Source organism: Frieseomelitta varia, unplaced genomic scaffold (assembly GCF_011392965.1).
Source record: "Frieseomelitta varia isolate USP_RPSP 00005682 unplaced genomic scaffold, Fvar_1.2 scaffold_232, whole genome shotgun sequence".
NCBI lineage: Eukaryota > Metazoa > Arthropoda > Insecta > Hymenoptera > Apidae > Frieseomelitta > Frieseomelitta varia.
Window position 1 is genome coordinate 266,782 of NW_025109960.1, and position 19,440 is coordinate 286,221.

General features: G+C 32.5%; 3 protein-coding genes across 7 annotated transcripts in view; 2 read left to right on the top strand and 1 right to left on the bottom strand.

Moving 5' to 3' along the window:
- LOC122527820 (protein kibra) overlaps positions 1–2,980 on the top strand; it is a 40,299-nt gene extending 37,319 nt beyond the window's left edge. For all 4 annotated transcript variants that reach the window (XM_043652350.1, XM_043652351.1, XM_043652348.1 and 1 more), the window contains one exon: positions 125–2,980. In XM_043652350.1, the coding sequence (XP_043508285.1) occupies positions 125–584 (460 nt within the window). In that variant the 3' untranslated portion in view covers positions 585–2,980. The remainder of the gene's footprint in view (positions 1–124) is intronic.
- Positions 2,981–3,393: 413 nt separating this feature from the next.
- Positions 3,394–16,185, top strand: LOC122527821. Of its 2 annotated transcripts, XM_043652352.1 has the most exons (10): positions 3,394–3,859; positions 7,486–7,792; positions 8,541–8,718; positions 12,590–13,217; positions 13,611–13,867; positions 14,339–14,511; positions 14,763–14,994; positions 15,079–15,259; positions 15,476–15,704; positions 15,845–16,185. In XM_043652352.1, exons 1-10 carry the CDS (start codon positions 3,736–3,738, stop codon positions 16,128–16,130), a joined length of 2,595 nt encoding a protein of 864 aa, XP_043508287.1. In that variant the 5' UTR covers positions 3,394–3,735; the 3' UTR covers positions 16,131–16,185. The 2 variants fall into 2 exon arrangements, with proteins under 2 accessions (XP_043508287.1, XP_043508288.1); XM_043652353.1 differs by lacking the exons at positions 3,394–3,859; positions 7,486–7,792; positions 8,541–8,718 and adding an exon at positions 11,736–12,129.
- A 956-nt stretch (positions 16,186–17,141) lies between these two features.
- Positions 17,142–19,000, bottom strand: LOC122527825 (MTRF1L release factor glutamine methyltransferase). Its single transcript, XM_043652365.1, has 5 exons — positions 18,581–19,000; positions 18,222–18,310; positions 17,942–18,161; positions 17,568–17,821; positions 17,142–17,459 (listed from the first exon to the last, which is right to left on the bottom strand). The coding sequence occupies exons 1-5, from the start codon at positions 18,830–18,832 to the stop codon at positions 17,216–17,218; spliced, it is 1,059 nt and encodes a 352-aa protein (XP_043508300.1). The 5' UTR covers positions 18,833–19,000; the 3' UTR covers positions 17,142–17,215.
- Between the last annotated feature and the right edge of the window lie 440 nt (positions 19,001–19,440).

A 19,440-nucleotide genomic window follows, 5' to 3' on the forward strand; every position in this document is an offset into this window, starting at 1 on the left:
TTTAATACATTTGAAACGTGCATTTCAAATTATTGAAAATAAAATCGATACATATCAGTTAATTTATTATTCGATAAGAAGATGAGCGTATATCTATAAGTACATCTTAATTCTTTTCTTTTAGAGAAAAAATGGCTTTCTTCACACGCGTTAATCTCAATGTTCCTGTACTTCCACCTGAAGATTCACTGTGTGAAAACCCATCGTCACCATCACCATCATTTATTCAGCACAGGAGACATGCCTCGGAACCAGTTACCACAGAGTATATGGTTAATAAGCTTGGTGCTCAAGGTGTTTTAAATTTGACTTCGCGGTCAAATAGTGTTCCTAGCGGGAATGCGTCTATGGTGAAGACTGACGGTGCCGCGACCAATAACGCGACTACAGTCACAAACGTGATCGAGGACGTTCCGGCGAACAGTACAAATAAACCTGTGAACGCGAAAGGCCGATCTACTGAGGCAAATGTGCATTGTCAAGAAAACGGTCAAGGTGGCGAGAAATCAACCGAAGAAAATGATGGTGAAGAGCCAAGGAGGTACGAATACGTAGTCGACAGAGTTCTCGGTGTCGAAGTGTAACGTTTACACATCCAATTACCTTTGCCGATAGACAAGTCGTTTGAATCTTGGGTACGAATTAATGCGTAACACAGTCCGGTGATTTGCGGAAGATTGAAAGAAAGAATAAGAGTATATTGTTTCCTCATTTTTTCGAATTCCAGGTGCCATGCACGATGATTAAAGAAAAACTAGACGGAGAATGTTTATTCAAGTATATTTGAACGGCACACAGATAGTGATGCTAGTATAACTAGTACAACAAATTGATGAACATGTTGCTGGTATTTGTTATTGTTTTCTTTCTTTTTTTTTTTTAATTATTGATTATCGATGCGACAACACAATACGTTAAGAGAGTCATTACCTTAAGGAAGACTTTCGAAGCAATAGAGAAAAATGCGTGAAACAAGCGCTCTGTACATACAAGAATCATAAATTATTTAAATGAGATTTTATGTGAGGATTATTTAATTTCGATTGAATTCCATCGGGTTCCTCCTTTGCATCCGGGTATATTGCTAGAATAACATCGCTTTGCTCGCTTTTTCTTGCATATTTCCTCGTCAGAGCATACACGGCCCCACCGAGCAGCTGGACTGCGATATTGAACATATAATAAACGAAGAAAAAAAAAAAAAAGTAAAGGGAAAGAGGAAGAAGTTATCGCCCTGGTTGGCTGAACTCTGCCTCAATTCCATTACTGCCATTTCGTAACGTGTTCGCGTTATTATGCGTTTAACGAGGAGTTGAGTTTCCGTTTTAATTAGATAATTCTCAATCATCTCAAAAAATGTTACAAGGTGTATTAACATCGTAAAACTATTTGTACTCTTGATAAAAAAAAAGATATAATGAGATCGTAAAATTAACCGGGACAAAAATTAGAAAAAATATTAATTATCATGAAATTAAAAAAAAAAAACGACAGTGTTAATACTATGTACTTCTAACAGATTCTAATTGATCAGCTAGACCAATTAGATCAATTATTACGTATACTTATGACCTCATTATATGACATGATACATATTGATACAAACGTCTACATCTATATGTATGTAATATTTGTATTAATCTTTGGACTACGGATGTTCATGCAGCGTCGCGGCGTATGATTATTTTGATCCACCGTTCGTATAAATTTTCAAACATTTTTAGTGCAAAATTTGCTGTTATCTTTTAGCTATTTTAAAAACATTATTCGTGATATTATTTGAATGTATAATTTTTTATATTTCCATCAGACGATTACAACAACAGCCGGGTCAAAATAATCTGATATTCTTTGAGCGAATCCAAACAACGAGCCATTAATATTTTAACAATTGTAGGAATAAATAGATGTACGTATTGTTAGTAATACGAGCAAAGCGATTGATCCAATACATTTTATTTTTTAATATAGCATGTACGATTTTCTTTCTTTAAAGATGTTATTTCGTCGAAGCGGAATTTATGATATAAATAATAATGCTTGTTTTTAAAAAATTAATTCAAAAGCACCGAGAGATTACGAAAATAATGTTACAAAACACGAGAATTAAACATTAATTTTTCTGTACGATTGTTTTTTGCGTGTATATTGAGGAACCTGGTAGAGATTGAATTCTCTTCTGGAGATTAATGAAAATCTTCCAGACAACAATTATGTAAATAACTCTGTATATTTGCATCGACAATCATGTTTATGCATCTATAAAATATAAATATACGTAGATACGAATTATATACTTATATCCATGTATTTACGAGTGCGTGTGTGTGGGCATATATGTTGCAACATGCGTTGTGCATGTGCATGTATGTATGTATCTATAATGCATATAGGACAGAGAAAAATTCGATTAATTTGTGTATGGTCCGTGGATGCATATTTTTATAGTAAAATATGTGTATACAATTCGTATAATAGCTTTTGTTACTTCTTTGACAATACAGAGGAAGAAACGGAAGCTTCTTGTGTAGAATTACGCTATCAAAGGACCTATTACATCTGTATGTATTTAATTAATATGTTGTATTAACGTATTATATACCAACGTGACGTTTTGTCTTACTCTGTTGAATCAAGTATAACAATGATGTCAATGACAAATTCTAAACAATATTGGGCGATGATGGTCACGAAGTGCGATTATGATAAACGGTAGTAAAATAAAAAAAAAAAAACAACGATAATGCTGTTAATAACGGTATCAATGATAATTGCGGCAATGAGTATAATGAAATATGAATCATGGTACTGATATCGATAAGAATAGTAGTAACGGTAATAATAAGTTCGTAATGAAATATACACATACATAAACACGTACATCCTTCGAGAAACAACTACATTATGACTTGTAAGTAATGATAATGATTTAAATGGTAGTGATTCATATGATAACGATTAAAAGAAAAAATACAGTATATATATTCTTGCCATATTATTTTTTGTATCGTAAATTTTTGTTTCTCAGACATCTAATGATTAATATACTTCTTTTTAACTCCTGAACCGTTTCATGTGTGTGACTAACTACGCAGTGGTGCAATAAAATCATTCTAACAAAACAGTCCGAGTAATATGAAGACTCGACTATATTTTCAAATTTGAAATCTAACATCTGACGTACATTTACAATATCCGAAATCAAATTCCTTTCTTGTTTTCAAAAGTAAAAACATTCGTTTGAAACTGACTTTGCAAAGATGCAAAAAGCGAGTCGATTATTATCTGTTTCGCAAATTGAACGAAAGTAGAAACATGGAAATATTTTATTCACCATTATACATGAAAGATATTACATAAATAATAAAAGAAAAATTAACATGAATTTTTTATAATTGTAATTAAATCTCGCAGATCTTGTTTTAATATATACGTTTCCAAAATAGAAGTAATTGGTCACGATATTCGCGATTCGTGTTAGAATTATCGATTCATGATTGCACGCAGAAATTTTCTAGATTGACAAGTTAATAATATTAGTAACGTTCGTTAAATAATATTTAATATAGCGTAGAAGCGGAGAATGAAATGTTCTTGCGCATGTTTGAAAAATTGCGCCGGCGCAGTGCATGGGTTTCCTCGAGTTCACCAGGATTGGCCGAACGGTTTAGGGTTTAGTAGACCTGTGCACAGCGTCTCGCTTTTTTTAGTACAGTGTGGAGTGCATCCGGCGCGATGTTATGTGGCGTTTTGTGTACTGCATTGTCAGTTTCCTTCGGTGCACTCGTACAAATTCTAATATTCCTTCTGCAAAATTCGTACATCTCGAAAGTACAAGCTTCCCTTCCACCGGGAGCTGGTTAGTTTTTGTCTCACTACATTTCTATAGATTGAAAGGCCGTTCGAATCCAAGGTGTTGTGGCGTTCGACCGATTGATGTAATATAGGATCTACACGATAAGATTACGGCTGGCATATATTACAAAAAATTTAAATCAACAAAATTACTTTTACTTTCGTTTCGTTGCATTGATCGTACAATTAATTTACTCTAGTAAAACATTCCTCCAGTTTTTTTGTTCAATTTTATTCGTTCATTTCTGCATTTCTTCTTACGTGCTTATCTCACTTGGTACACATGTAAATTCTTGAGTAGTCGAACAAAAAATTGCAGATATTATACCACGCGAGAAATTGGTCAAATTCACGTGCCATTTTTCATTCACATTTATTTCAATCGTGTCGTATATCGTTTCCCCATTGGCGCGCATCTTTTGAATGCAATTCGTCGGTTTACGTCGTGAAGAAAGTTTTGCAGCTCGCACGTCACAGAGTCCAAGCTTTCGTGACCACCGTATATCATTGCAATGCACGTATGTCGACCAACTCGAAATCGTGTCACCGAAGAAACTAGGTGACAGAATCTGGAAGAGACGTTTTAAGTAATTCAGCGGTCAGCTGCAAGTGTTCCTCGGCTAATCGATATTATTATTATCGGCAGCATGCTTCCCGGTGTACGTGCATACATACCACACGCATGTGTAGCGTCAAGTTCTGTGCAAGTAGGTACTGTACAATTCGCTGACACACGGAGCATTTAACACTGGTTTGAGTCACGCTTCCTCCGAGCATTCCCACGCAACCAGAACTATCTGTTGGATCCGAATAATATTGAACTTGAATGCCAAAGACCTTTGGCTCACTCTGCAAGTTTCGATTTCGACGTAATACGTAAATACGCGAAGCGTGTCCCAATTCGTCATTAATTTGATTATTTTGATTTCTTTCTTTCTGTAATTTTGGTGGCCAGTTCTATCATAACACGAGGATGAATATTTTTCTTTCTTTCTTTTTTTTTTTTTCAATCGAAACGAATATGAATGGCTTCTGTACGGAATAATTCATTTCTAACATGATTATAGACTATAGTCCGTTTCATGAGAAACGAAAGTGCAAGGAATAGCAGAGAGCTCATATTCTGTGAACTTCGTTTTTATTAGAGCGCGTACATGCCATAATTTATTATAACATTCACCAATTAATATTTACTTTATAATCGATCTACCATTAATGACATTTATCACATAAATCATAAACTAGATTATAAATTATAGAACTAGGATTAAGCATTTAAAAGATAAAAAAAGAGTTAAGTTAAATTTCGTTTTTTATACGATTGAGAAAATTTTATTACCACAGAGATAAAATGCAGACTGCAATTAAAAAAAAAAAGAAAGAAAAAAAAACGTTTCATTGAAAAATAAGAGGTTGCGCTGATACTTTTTATAGCTATTGTCTAGTCAGACTGTTGGCAATGAAGTTTCGTGTGCTGCACGAGAAATTGGAGTTGGATAACAGGTGAGAGTTTAAATGAGATACGTGACCAATGATAATTCGTAACATTCGTGCGCATTGGAAGGGGTTGTCTGAAACGCATGGTCCGCAACAGAATCGAAGGTAAAGCTTCGAGGACTAATCAGAATCAATTTACATTATTTTCACCATAGGAACTCGCTCCCCTATCGATTTAACACTACTATCACCGGCTAAAAATATTCAAGGTGTACATCACGAATCTTTACATTATGCGATGCATGAAAAGTTTACATAGTGGAGGAATTAGTGTTTGTTGGCCTGCTATAAAAAGAGAATCTTTGTCGAAAAATTCTATATAAAATTCCATACGATAGATGGAAATTTGATTTTCTTCATTTGATGTTATTTGAACGTTCAATGATCCCTTTAGAGTCACGCAGTAGCGTGACAAACTTTTTGACAGAATTTCTCCTTCTATCGGAAGTGCTAAGCACTCTAACTGGTTACTTCATAGTTTTTGAACTCGTTAAAATAGTTTCGTACACTTTTTAGCGAGCGAGGAATTAACTTGTCGCAATGAATTTCAATTCGACGATTAAGAAAGGTGATTATCACTGAATAATTCGCTTATCTGTAGATCTTTAATACTTTTTGCATATTTGGATATATATTATTCGAAAAAAAAACATGAACGAAATGTTGCGTTGTTATGTTTTATAAATTTCGTGTTTTTAAAGAATCTTGATTGTGTGGCGTCTAATCATAAAATTGCTGTCAGTAAAGTATGCGATGCTTGGATGATACTTCCGGACCGGAACTACAAATAGACCATAAAATCAAGTTGCCATAACAAGTCAACATGCGCAAGCAAACGAGTATTTCTGTACACGAGTTTTAGATTCGTCAATTTTATTTACTGCGTTATACATGTTAAGAGATCAGAATACTCAAATTGGCAAAATTATAAAAATCTACAATTAGCAACCTGGAGTTTTAATTCACTAATTAACGCTGACAATTAACATTAACAAATTATCATGTGCTGACATATTGATCGCTATTCTAAAACACAAAAAAACGTGATAAATCTTTAACGATTCTTTTCTTTTCTTTCTTTTAATTTTCGTCCCCCCGTTACACGTGAATAACGATTTTCACGAAGCAAGAGAAGATAGCGTTGTTCCTTATTCATATTTAATCATTTGCTTTTTATCTTTCATACATATAAATATTATTCTGTAATAATATTTATATATATATATATATATATATATATATATATATATATATCGTAAAAACTCTGTCTAATATTAAACTTCGTGTGTATATATACACGAAGTTTAATATTAGACAGAGTTTTTGTGATCAAGTTCGTCTATATTAATGTCGCGTTGTCTTGTAAACGATTCGCATGACTAAAGGTCATTGTCCTTATCGTCGATAAGTTCCTAGGAAAGTGAAGCTTTCACGCACCGGTTTGTCTGTTCCTCGCTCATAACTATGCGGAAATACATATCGTGCAATTTAAAATTGCATAATGTTCATAAAATCGAGATGCTTAATGTACTTTATTTTGTATTATTTATTATTTAATTTTGCCTTATTTATTTTGTATCTCTTATTTTGTACATGTTAATTTGTTTTTGTAATGATCATTTTAAACTTGCTTATTTACGTTGTAATCAATTATCTAAATGAAGATGATATTAAGAATTGTAACTTGAATAGTATTTATTCTTTCGATGAAATATATTGTGTTAATTTTTTTTATTATTCATTATCTTGATTCTTGTATATTTTATATATTTGTTACTACGAACAATACTTACCATGTAAACATTACTTGAAACAGTATAATTATACCTAGGTATTTTTTATAAAAAGGAGATTATAATTTATTCCGCCTTTGTAACTAATTTTATAAAACTTATACAAAATACCGCAAATAAAGGATATTTCTCATTGAACTAAAATTTGAATTCGAATTCATCACCTATAATGCTTGATAAATATTTATTCTCTCACTATCAGTATTACGAAATATGATATACAATTTCTTGTTCGACTCAAGTCCCAGTGAGTTTGCTAAATAATAAATCAAATACGTATGTTGTTAAACGTGTCTTTCACTTCCAATCAAAGTTTTTTTTTTTTTTTCTTCATCCTCAGAGGATGAAATTATTCTGATTGAGCATCTGCCGGGACGTCGAGTTCATCTTCAAGACTTCTTTTGGTCAGACGCGAAGGATGCTCCGCCATGGGTAGACGCTAATCAAGGCTTGACCTTTTATGAAACCAGAACAGTTTATCATACTGTAACATTGTACTCGCCAACGGAAGACAAAGACAATGACAAACCATTATTTACTAACTCTAACGAGCCGAAATGCACTACGTGCATCGAACCTACCCCGAGATTGGACGACGATGAGGATCAAAATATTGGTGTTCTTATTGGAGAAGATCCTGGTCCAAGGTAATTATATAATATGTACATTACTAAGCTGTGGATGCTTATGCATTTACACGAAATTCAAATGGAAACATAAAAGAGCAATGTTAAAAAACATAAAAAATGTTTATAAAAAAAATAGAAATTCATAAAAGATAACAATATTGTAATAAATGAATAATCCTTATTTCTTTAAATATAAAAAAAACAATATTAAAAGATATAAAAAGTATAAAAAATATTTATAGAGAAACAGAAATAAAAAATAATAATACAATAATAAGTGAACATTCCATTTGAAATGTAAAAAATATAAAAATGTTAAAAAAAAATAAAGAAAGTAAAAATATACAAAAAATTTATAATTATGATGTTACAAATAAATTATCTACATTTTTCTACGTTTCTACGTTTTTATCTACGTTTTTGTAATTTTACGAGTAAGTATTCTATTATTCTATATATTTTTCCAAAACTGCATAATATCTATGGCCTAATCATCAGACTATGAAATATATTTTATTCTGTATTTAATAAAATATGAAGTGGCTTCTGAAGTGGAGCCTCTGAGACTCTCTTATATTCTCTTTAACAATACGACTGTAAATTAAAACGAACTCTATTCTGTTACGTTTATATCGAGAAGTGAGTAAACAAGGAAGAGAATAATATTTATTTAAAAGAAGCAATATTACACAAGTAAATTTTTATACTGAGTAATTAAGTTATTGTTATAGTATAAAATATATTCTTTTTACTTTCTACGATATAGATATTGGTTGCTAACAGTTCTTCGTGCTGGTGAGGCCATACCACCAAAGATCGAGTTGAAATTAGCTCGACTGTATAAAACTGCATTTTCGAGGCAACAACAACGTCATCTTGGACTTTTGCAAACGGACACACGATTCCGAAGAATTACGAGAGGTCACGCACTTGTTAAAAACAAGGTATGTCCCCTGAATTCCATTTATTACTTGCGTTAGACTTTCAATAAAAAAATCCAAACATTTATAAATACCATTTAAATATAATTAAATGATACACTATTTTCACTAAATTATTTAATAATACATTATATATTATTTAGAATAATATATTAAATAATAATACCGAAGATATATATATTGAAACAGGAATTTTTAGTCAATTAATTAATTCTTTGTAGTAGAATTCTGGTGAAAAATTATGCACGAATATTGTTTGTACGTCTTTACTTTGCCATTTCAAAAGTGTATGAATTTTTGCTACAAATCGGGCAATTAATGGGTATTCAATAGATCAGGGAGAGAAGTACGTATACCTTTATATGAGTTTGTATAGACTGCCTTCTGTCCGATTGCGATAGGATATTCGGAAATGTAACAGGAACATAGAATATAAACGGAGGTATCTGAACTGCTGTTAGACAAGGAGCGCGATACTTTGAGACAAAGACAGATACACGTGACGTAACGGACAAGGAGCGCGATATTCTACGACAAGGACAGACATACTTCTCTTTCTAACCTATTGAATTTTCACTAATTACGTGAATTTCAGAAACAATTCGTACACCTTTGGGATAAAAGAATAAAGTGCAGATCTCAAGCAAAATTCCTATACAGTTTTTGATACGATTTTTTTGTTTAATTAATTAGTTATAAACGATTCTTTCAACAAGTGCCTAGGCCTACGCGAGACTGTAATATGCATGACTACGATTTTTCATTAGTATCGAGCACTTCCAAGATTAAAGCTCGTTATTTGGAATCGTAGAAGCTTCCATAGACTCTGCAATTCATATTCAATGCATAAACATTAATAATTAATTATCTGTAAATCCAAGCTATGCGAAAAATCATCATATCGGATCCGTAGTAACTTACCACGACGGATTGTCGTGCAACAATAATTAATAACTCGTAATTTAAGCAACAATTCCGATATAAAACTATACGTGAATATTGCTTATAGTTTGATTTTTCTTCCGCGATACCAAAAGTGCATGAATTCAACCTAGAAATCGAGTAATTAATAAATATTCAATGAATTAGACGGAAAAGTACATGTATCCTTGTCACGTGATGTTGCTGTTCTTTTCTGTACNGTAACTTACCACGACGGATTGTCGTGCAACAATAATTAATAACTCGTAATTTAAGCAACAATTCCGATATAAAACTATACGTGAATATTGCTTGTAGTTTGATTTTTCTTCCGCGATACCAAAAGTGCATGATTTCAACCTAGAAATTGAGTAATTAATAAATATTCAATGAATTAGACGGAAAAGTACATGTATCCTTGTCACGTGATGTTGCTGTTCTTTTCTGTACTCAAGTGCTGCCATCTATGGATTGCGACTAGAAATTCGGAAATGTAACAGGAACATAGAATATAAACAGAGGTATCTTGATTCCTGTTAGACAAGAAGCGCAATATTGTGCAAAAAGGACAGATATACGTGACGTAGGCAGAGAAGGAGAGCACTATCGAACGACGAGGACAGACATATTTCTCTTTTTAATCTGTTGAATATTCACTAATTGCTGGAGTTTCAGAAGCAATTCGTGCACCTTTGGCATAAAAGAATAAAGTGCAGATCTCAAGCAGCATTCCTATACAGTTTTTGATACGATTTTTTGTTCAACTAATTAGTTATAAATGATTCTTTCAACAAGTGCCTGGGCCTACGCGAGACTGTAATATGCATGACTACGATTTTTCATTAGTAATGAGCTTTTGCAAGATTAAAGGTTGTTATTTGGAATCGTAGAAGCTTCTTTAGACTCTGTACTCTTTATTCCATGTACAAAGATTAGTGATTAATTATTTGTTAATCCAAATTATACGAAAATTCATCGCGTCGGTTTTCCGTAGTAATGTAACACGGCGGATTGTCGTGCGGTAATCATTAATAACTGTTAATTTAAGCAACAATTCCGATACGAAACTATATGCGAATGTCGCTTGTAGTCTGGTTTTTCTTCTACGATTCCAAAAGTGCATGATTTCAACCTAGAAATCGAGTAATTAATGAATATTCAATGCATTAGACAGAAAAGTACGTGTATCCTTGTCACGTGACGTTGCTGTTCTTTTCTGTACTCAAGTGCTGCCATCTATGGATTGCGACTAGAAATTCGGAAATGTAACAGGAACATAGAATATAAACAGAGGTATCTCGACTCCTGTTAGACAAGAAGCGCGATACTGTGCAAAAAGGACAGATATACGTGACGTAGCAGAGAAGGAGAGCACTATCAAAAGACAAGGACAGACATATTTCTCTTTCTAATCTGTTGAATATTTACTAATTATTCAAATTTCAGGAACAATTCGTAAACTTTTGGATTTGCATAATAAAGTATAAATACCTTGAGTAACGTTCCTTTATAGTTTTGGATACGATTTTTTGTTTAATTAACTTTAATTAATTAGTTATTAACAGTTACTTCGACAAGTGTCCGGCCACTCGCGACGTATGTCTACGATTTTTCATTATTATTGAACTTTTCGATGATTAAAGCTCATTGTTTGGAATTGCAGAAGCTTTCTTAAACCCTGCGCTTTATGTCCCGTGCATAGAGATCATTAATTAATATTCTCTTAATTCATGTTATGCGAAAATTCATCGGATAATCTTGTATGGTAGCAGGTGGTCGTGGAATAATCATTAATAATCGATAATTTCAGCAACAATTATGACTGAAAACTGCATGTGAATATTGTTTAAAGCTTAGACTTTACTCTACAATTCCAAAAGTATACGATTTTGTCCTAGAAATTGAATAATTAATGAATATTCAATAGGTTAGACGGAAAAGTATATCTGTCTTTGTTGGAAATTGGCGCTATCCTTTTCTATGAGCTCGATACTTCTGCCATCTGGTGGCGTCTGCTGGAAACTCTCGTTAGACAAGAGGCGCAATAGCGTGCGACAAGGACAGAAATAGAAATTTAATTCCATCGTTTCGCCACAACGTGGCGCTAGTGTTTCAGGGTCCATAAATTGAACAATTTTTCATTTGCAAAAATGATTAATTTAGGGGATTAATTTGTAAATGTTTGCGATTGTATTTCCTTAATTGAATCCTTAGCTTTCTTTCTATGTCCCGTTTGTCGCGTAAAATGCCCAAATAAGTATTTTTTAAATATATCCACTTCTTTAGTTTATTGGCAGGTGGCACCAGTATTGAAAAAGTGACATTTTTCTTTAATTGCAAGAAAATACGTATATATTAATTAAAATGATTAATTTGGCGATGAAATCATCGAATTTAGACTCTCAGATTTTTTCCAATATTCTATTTGATCCACAAAAATGCATAATTAATATTTTTCAATTTTTTGATCAATGGCTATTTCGAATTATTAAGGTAACATTTAAAATTTCAATCAAAATTTTGCAAATAGCTAGTTAAAATAACGAATGATAACTTTCACAGACAATTTCGAAGAACATACATTTCTGTTTAATAGATTAATTATTAAGAATGTTCATTAATTAACGATTCTCAACCTCTAGGAGGTTGTCAAAAGCTTTTGGAATTTTAACCCGGGATTACCCACCTGGGGGTCTAGCGCAGGTACATCCCGGCGACTAGACCCTCACGTGGGTAATCCCGGGTTAAAATGAAGATTACACCTCGGACAATTTATATTTATATTTTCAGGTTTATAATTATATTTTAAATATTACATAAGTAAGAAACACGAATCACCTATATTTAAATATCATGGGTACAATACAAATAATAATTCATACAAGATATTTTAACCTATTGTAAGTAAAAAATTACTGTCAATATTTTTATAAAACGCTTTTCTTTGCTTCAGGCAGAGATTGTCAATCAAGAGGAAACGCTCGAAATGTCACCGATTTCATCATCTGAGCCAAGAATTCAAGGAAATTCAGATGTTCTTCTTCCAACAACAAGCGTTAACAATGTCGAAAATCCTCGTGAACGTCTTCAAACGGATGATGTTCATCTAAAAAAATTAAATCTCGTTCAAGAGAAGATATTTTATAATAATAACAATCTGTCCACAACTTCAGTGAATTTTCATGAAAATACTACAGATTATACTAGTCAACAATCCTTGCAAAATGATGCATTAACTTTCAAATCATCTTCTACTGGATATAATCTTCAAGATGATGGCGACATTCAAGATAATCGTGCAAAAACATTGAGAAACGAAATATTGAATGACATTAATTCAGAGAGCATAAATGCAAGTAAATATTTGGAGTTGCGTTCCATGGATCATGCTGGAGATGAGATTGTTCAAGTTCGAATGCAAAATACGAGTGTGACCGAGAGTGGGGCTACGAAATTGATCTACTCTGTTCATCTAGGAGGAAAACCTGTACCTGCAGAAACAGCTGCCAGGGATATGGCTCTTTTGTCACCTCAAGAAGTTGCATTGGAACTTGGTGCGCCAGTTCTCATTCAGAGTGAACGTAAGAGATGAACGTTATTGTCATTCATTTCTTTTCTTTTTTTTCCGGAGGTTTTTCTTGATTTTAATATGATAATATTGTGTTTGTAATGCTTAATAGTTAGCATGCAATTTTTAACAATTTTCTTTAGTCTCAGTCGACTGACTTCCTTATATTATGGGAAAAAAGATTTAGAATTGCTAAAGTTATTACTATAATTATCATTATGACAATCATTTATAGGAATAGTGGAGTTGAAATTGTTAAAATCATTATTAAAGTTACTAAAGTCATAGGATTATCAATAGGAAAAATATATTCATTACATGCATTGTATTTCATTATTATAAATTTGTTCAGTTCTTAGTAGTAGACAATTATATGTATTTTTAATATTAATTTTTGTGCACACAGCGTACTTGAAAGAAACACGACCACTGGCTCTTTCAAGAAAAAGAGATGCATGGCTATTAATCGGTGCAGCAAGTGCTGGTTTTATATTATTAGCATTGGTCGTCGCGGGATTAATTCTTGTAGCAAAAAGGAAAAGAGCACATAGTGCTGTAGCTGCACCACCGAGTCACCATATTTTAAGGAAGAAACAAGAATACATTCAAGCAACTGCTGGTGTTGACAATAATGCCTGCTCGACGTCGGAAATGGAAATTAAGGTGTGTAAAGAAATTAGTGTAGCTGCATGGAAAACATGAGATTTTATTAATAAAAGATACAGATGAGTAAAGCGTCACAAAATGATGTTTAATAACGTAACATTGAAGTGATCTTCGATATTGCATTAATAATTATAATTTGAAAATTATATTCGAAATTCAAAATTGCGCAAATATCGGCACTTTGCTAATTATAAGCATACATAATTGTTTCTCTATTGTAGCTTGTGAGTATTAATTCCTTCAATAGTTTGCGTGACATTAATCATGAATATAAAGTATCGAAAGACCTAAAAGAGTATATTATCGAATAATTGAGCCAAATGACTAGTTGGAATTATAGGGGATCCTAACGACAGACTCGTGCATTTATGCGACCATTGACTTCAGGAAAATATTCGACGTTCCTTTAAACTGATTTATCGCGAAGTAACTCTATCGATCTTCTGCATATTCTACCCTTCTTTACAGACTGACGGTACCAGTCAGAGACAGACTCCTGGGAGTTTATCGAGGACTCCGGTTTCTCTTGAAACCCCCGACAGTCTCGAGGCAGGAATCCACGAAATTTCAAGCGACGACGAAGAACAGAAAAGTAAAATACGGGAATCGAGTCCGTGGGAACATTCTTCGAAAAGAACCAGGTACAATTAAGAGAATAAAAACATCATCTGTTTAAATTTATTTAATATTAATTATTAAATCGAATCTTTGTATTTTGAAAATTTTGAGAGTCTTATCTTAAAATTCGATATCTTTATTTTAAAAAATAATAATCCTTAAAACTTATTTTGAAATTCAATCTTCGTACTTTGGAACTTCTAATAATTTTAAAAAATAATTTTGAACATTTATAGCATGGTATTTTTAATAGTTATTATTTATTTAATTATAGATTGGCGCATGGAAAAATGTCACGAACGAATGCTATTGACACGCCTCGAACATCTGATTCAACAGACGTAATTGTCGATCATCTAGAAACGTTGGATTCATTGGAAAATAATTACACGAGGCAAGAAGAAGCTACAGCCTCGCCGCATTCTTACCTTTCTATGCCATCTTGCAAGCCATTCCCCAGCATGAAAAGTGTTGAACCACTTTCTAGAGTACTGGAACCAGTTATGGTGAACAAATCTTTTTACTTTGTTCTTATTCTTGCATGATATAATTAATATCTACTTCTGACGGTTTTTATTTGTTTTATTCAGGTCAAACATCTAGATATAGACTCACCAGAACTGGTGAGACGAGAAACTAATCATTTAGACGTTTATAGAAGTGATGATGCGAATGATAAATTTTTCGCGCGTACTTCGAGCGCTATCAAAGACCCTGGAGTTGTAGGACCGTTAGTATGGAATCTTCGGCGACAAAACTTCTCTGCAGAAGGTATAATTCTATTTATTATTCTAATATTTTTCGAATTTAACTTTGTTGTTACATAATTGTATAATTATAAACATTTATTCATTCGTTTTAACTAATAATATAAAATAATCTATAAAATTTTAAAAATAAAATAATCGTTAGACAATTTTTCTTTAAGACACATATAGAAATATAACGTACAAAAGATTAATAAACGTTATTTATTTGGAATTTAAGACAATGGTACATCTGGCACAGATGTTGATCCAACGTATGCGATGCCGTCCGGTCCTGTGGGAAAAGCAAGGAGAAGACTTCACGAACTTTTGGAAGATTCTTTTAGTCTGTTTGGAAGCAGAGATGCAAAACCAGAAGCACAGTTGCCTGCTACAAGACCAACTTCAGCAGCACGTCCACCAGACATTCTCACAGTGTTTTCGGAAACAGGAAGATCTACTCATACTAGGTATCTATGTTTATAAATTTTTATTTATTTTGCATATATGAAAAGAACAAAACTCTTCAAGGAGTTTAGATAAAAAGAACGGAAGAAAGAAAAAAACAGAGCTCTTTAATTACTTTTGTTTTATTTAAAATTGCTTTTAGTCCCGTATCTTCACCATTAACGGAAATGGAGACTCGGCCCTCTACTTCATTTCCAGTGAAATCCAATGACGCTAATATCGCAGAAAATGGACATTCAGTACCATCGCGATCTCGCAGCGGTTGGGGTTCCAGACCACTAAGTGCTGGTCCATTCCATAGGCCTAATTTAATGCCGGATGTTGACACGAGACGTATACTTGTAGACAGTCAACTTCCACCAGAAGATCCAGCAGTACCATTAATAGCTTCGATTAAGAAAGAACTTGAAAAATTTTCTCCCAAATAAATTAAATACTCGAAGAGGTAATAGCGTTACAAGTATTAAACATCATAGTACAATTGAGTAGTTCAACGATAATTTGCAAAAAACAATTCTAAAGATTGGTGAATATGCAAACTGCAGTTCTACTTTCTGCATTGATTTTGCAAAGATTGATATTATTAAAGATATTCTAATGATAAATTGATATAAAAATTTTCTTGAGACTGTTATTTGTAAGTATAACTAATTATCATACTTGCTAGTTCAATATTAATTTCTGGCAGTTTCAATCTCTGTACAACCAGTGGCTTGAGCCCGGGTTAACCAATTTACCAAAAAGTATTTATAAGATGGATAAAAAACATGTGAAAATCAGTATTTGAAATCAGCATTTGTAATAATTGTAAATATTTAACAAATTTTTATACGTACAATTTTAATTGATAATGTTTGTATCTCATGTAACATATCTAGTATAGCATATTCATTCAATTCATTCATTCATGTGTAAGATGATAATATTTTCTTGAAAGACTGTACAAATTAAGAAATTAGATAAAGTATATATTTACAAATTATATACATATTGACGTTATCATAGTCATTATTACTTTATCATTATAAAAATGAAATACTGCTTTTTTCATAGTGAGGATAAAGATGATTAAAATGAAAATGACTTTCTAGAAATAGTTTTTTATACTTTTTTGTTATATTTTTGTTTGTACAGATACAAGGTAAGAGAAATAAAAAAATTGTTACAATGTTCATTATCAAATTATTTATTTGTTAACTAATACGCTTATTGTATCTTTTGTTTGCCATTATATATATTATAAATTCATATAAATTAGTCAATTTGAATGCATAGTCAATTGACATAAACCGTCCATTTTTTATTAGGATTTGTTAATATTATATATATTAAAAATTTCTTCATTTTAAAAAATACGACTTTATAATTAATTCTATCCAATATAAGAATATTTTTAATCTAAGTATATTCCAATAATGTATCAGAAAACAAATAAATTATTGATATTTTTAATTACATATTATATTATATTTTTATTTATTTATTCTAAAAAATATTTACATATCAAACCGTTTTACGAGATTTTCAGTATTTCAACAAATCGATCGTTATTACAAAAATCTTTGTAGGTATGTTCATACTGAAGTTTAAGAACGGGATACTTTTTTGTAAAAAATTGTATATATTCAGGATGACTTGGATCAACTTCTAAAATCAAACGACCTCCCGGCTTTAAAGCTGTGGCAGCATACTTTAATAAAGGTTTAATAACTTTTAAGCCATCATCTCCTCCATCAAGTGCTGTTAAATCTTCGTAACTAAAGAATAAAAGCAAAATTATAAATACTGTAAGTATACAAATATTTATAATATTTGAGAAATTTTTTGATTTATAGTAAAGTTTATAAAAAAGACAATTCAATTACATTTTAATTTCAGGAGTTAATGTAGGTATTTGTTTGGTCGGTACATAAGGAGGATTACTAACTATGAGATCGAAAGTCTTCGAATTCAAATCGATATCATTCGGTCCACTCAATATATTCGATAGTTCTATCGAACCATTGTCTTTAAGCGTTGCGTGCACAACTGCAACTCGATCTTTTAAATTTAATCTGTCTCGATTTTCTTTAGTTAATTCGCACGCGTCTGGATTTGAATCGATTGCTACACAATTAACCTAGAAGTATTTATTTAATTTTACGTATAAGTTGTGTTAGTGTTGCAGTATAGGAAATTATTCTCAATATAAATAGTTAAATATATGCAAGATAAAGTAACTGATTATTATAATAGTTACTGTTTTGTCTGTTATTGTATGTGCAATCGCGAGAGACACGGCGCCAGAACCGCATCCAACTTCTAAAATTTCTTGTTCTTTATTTTCGGAAGAATTCAGTGCCTTCAAGACATAATGAACTAACATTTCACTTTCCGGTCTTGGTATGAAAACTGGCGGGACTAATTTTAAAGTAATATCTCGGAAGTCCCATTCCCCTATTATGTACTGAACCGGCATTCTGTAAAAATTTGATTTCAACGAGAGAGAACGACAAATAATAATGTTAAAAAGATTTTACCGAGATAACCGGCACTCGCACAACGAATCCAGTGTATCACGTTGATCTGACGTAAGTTGTTCATTTCGCGCGTTTGCAACGTCTAATATCTGGAAACAAATTTCTTTTTACTACTCGGAATAAATGTATATACCTTTTTAGTATTCTTTTATTTCACAATCATATAACTAATATAGAAAAATTATATTTTATTTAAAGGAGCAGCTCTATCACAAATAGATCTAACCAAAAAATAGAATGCTTAAAATAGCGAATACGAGCTGATGACTTCAGCAGTTAACTCCAGTCACCATGAAAATACAAGAATGAAGAATTGAAATTATTACGAGCCTGTTTTGAATGCTTAGTAATGGTAATACCTTGCTAGTGCCTATGACGTGCGCAACAATGTGCTCGATCGATTCTACGGGTTCTGGAATACCTTCCTTCTTAAACCGGTCGCTCCATTGTTCAATAATTTCACCAACGGTAGAACATTGTACGTTCGTTGTAGACAGACTTCGCGTTGGTCGATTAAACGTGATAATTTTACTTTTACTGCATTGTATACACGCTTCGGCACTTACGACGCTGAAGAAAGTACGAACACCCGAGAGACATCGAAACAGCATTATGTTTCACGTAGAATAGTTCGTCGTTATCATACGATCGCGTTATTAACCGAAAATTATATTTTACGCGATAACGTACATACGAGATATTAAAAAAATTTTGTATTCATTAACCTCACAATTCGCTCGCTCAGTTCTGCTACGTGCTGCCAGCTGTTGGAAAATACATTTAATTACATTCTCTCGCAATATAAGGTCGATCGAGCAGAGAGAAGGTTGACGTAGAAGAAGCAATTAAGTATTCGTGGGGGCAAGTAAATTACAAGTAACATATCAACGTAATTGTAAATGCTTACAACTACACAATACGTACACGAATACGAAAGAAACTCATTATCGAACATGCCAACCAAACACACGGTTCTTTCAAACAGTACAAAGCCAAATAAATGTTGCATGTTTGACAAATCTGTGTTGTTGTCGAAATTTTTGTCGTTGTTCTGCGATATTGACCGGTTATATCGTCAATATCAGGCATTTGAATTCTTTGAAATTTGCAACATATCGTTCGTCTTGTGTTCAGTCGATAATGTATCGTCGATTAGCGGCGCATGCGCAGTACTTGTGTAACGGAAAGAAGGGCGCGGGCCTATAGGCCGTGATTCGGT

Excerpts from the sequence above, each read along its gene's own strand:
- LOC122527821 (XM_043652352.1), top strand. The coding sequence starts at position 3,736 with ATGTTATGTGGCGTTTTGTGTACTGCATTGTCAGTTTCCTTCGGTGCA. Across the intron at positions 3,860-7,485 it reads TTCCCTTCCACCGGGAGCTG|AGGATGAAATTATTCTGATT; the intron begins GTTAGTTTTTGT and ends CTTCATCCTCAG. Across the intron at positions 15,705-15,844 it reads GGAAGATCTACTCATACTAG|TCCCGTATCTTCACCATTAA; the intron begins GTATCTATGTTT and ends AATTGCTTTTAG.
- LOC122527825 (XM_043652365.1), bottom strand. The coding sequence starts at position 18,832 with ATGCTGTTTCGATGTCTCTCGGGTGTTCGTACTTTCTTCAGCGTCGTA. Across the intron at positions 18,311-18,580 it reads ACGTCATAGGCACTAGCAAG|ATATTAGACGTTGCAAACGC; the intron begins GTATTACCATTA and ends ATTTGTTTCCAG. Across the intron at positions 17,460-17,567 it reads TTAACTCCTGAAATTAAAAT|TTACGAAGATTTAACAGCAC; the intron begins GTAATTGAATTG and ends TTTATTCTTTAG.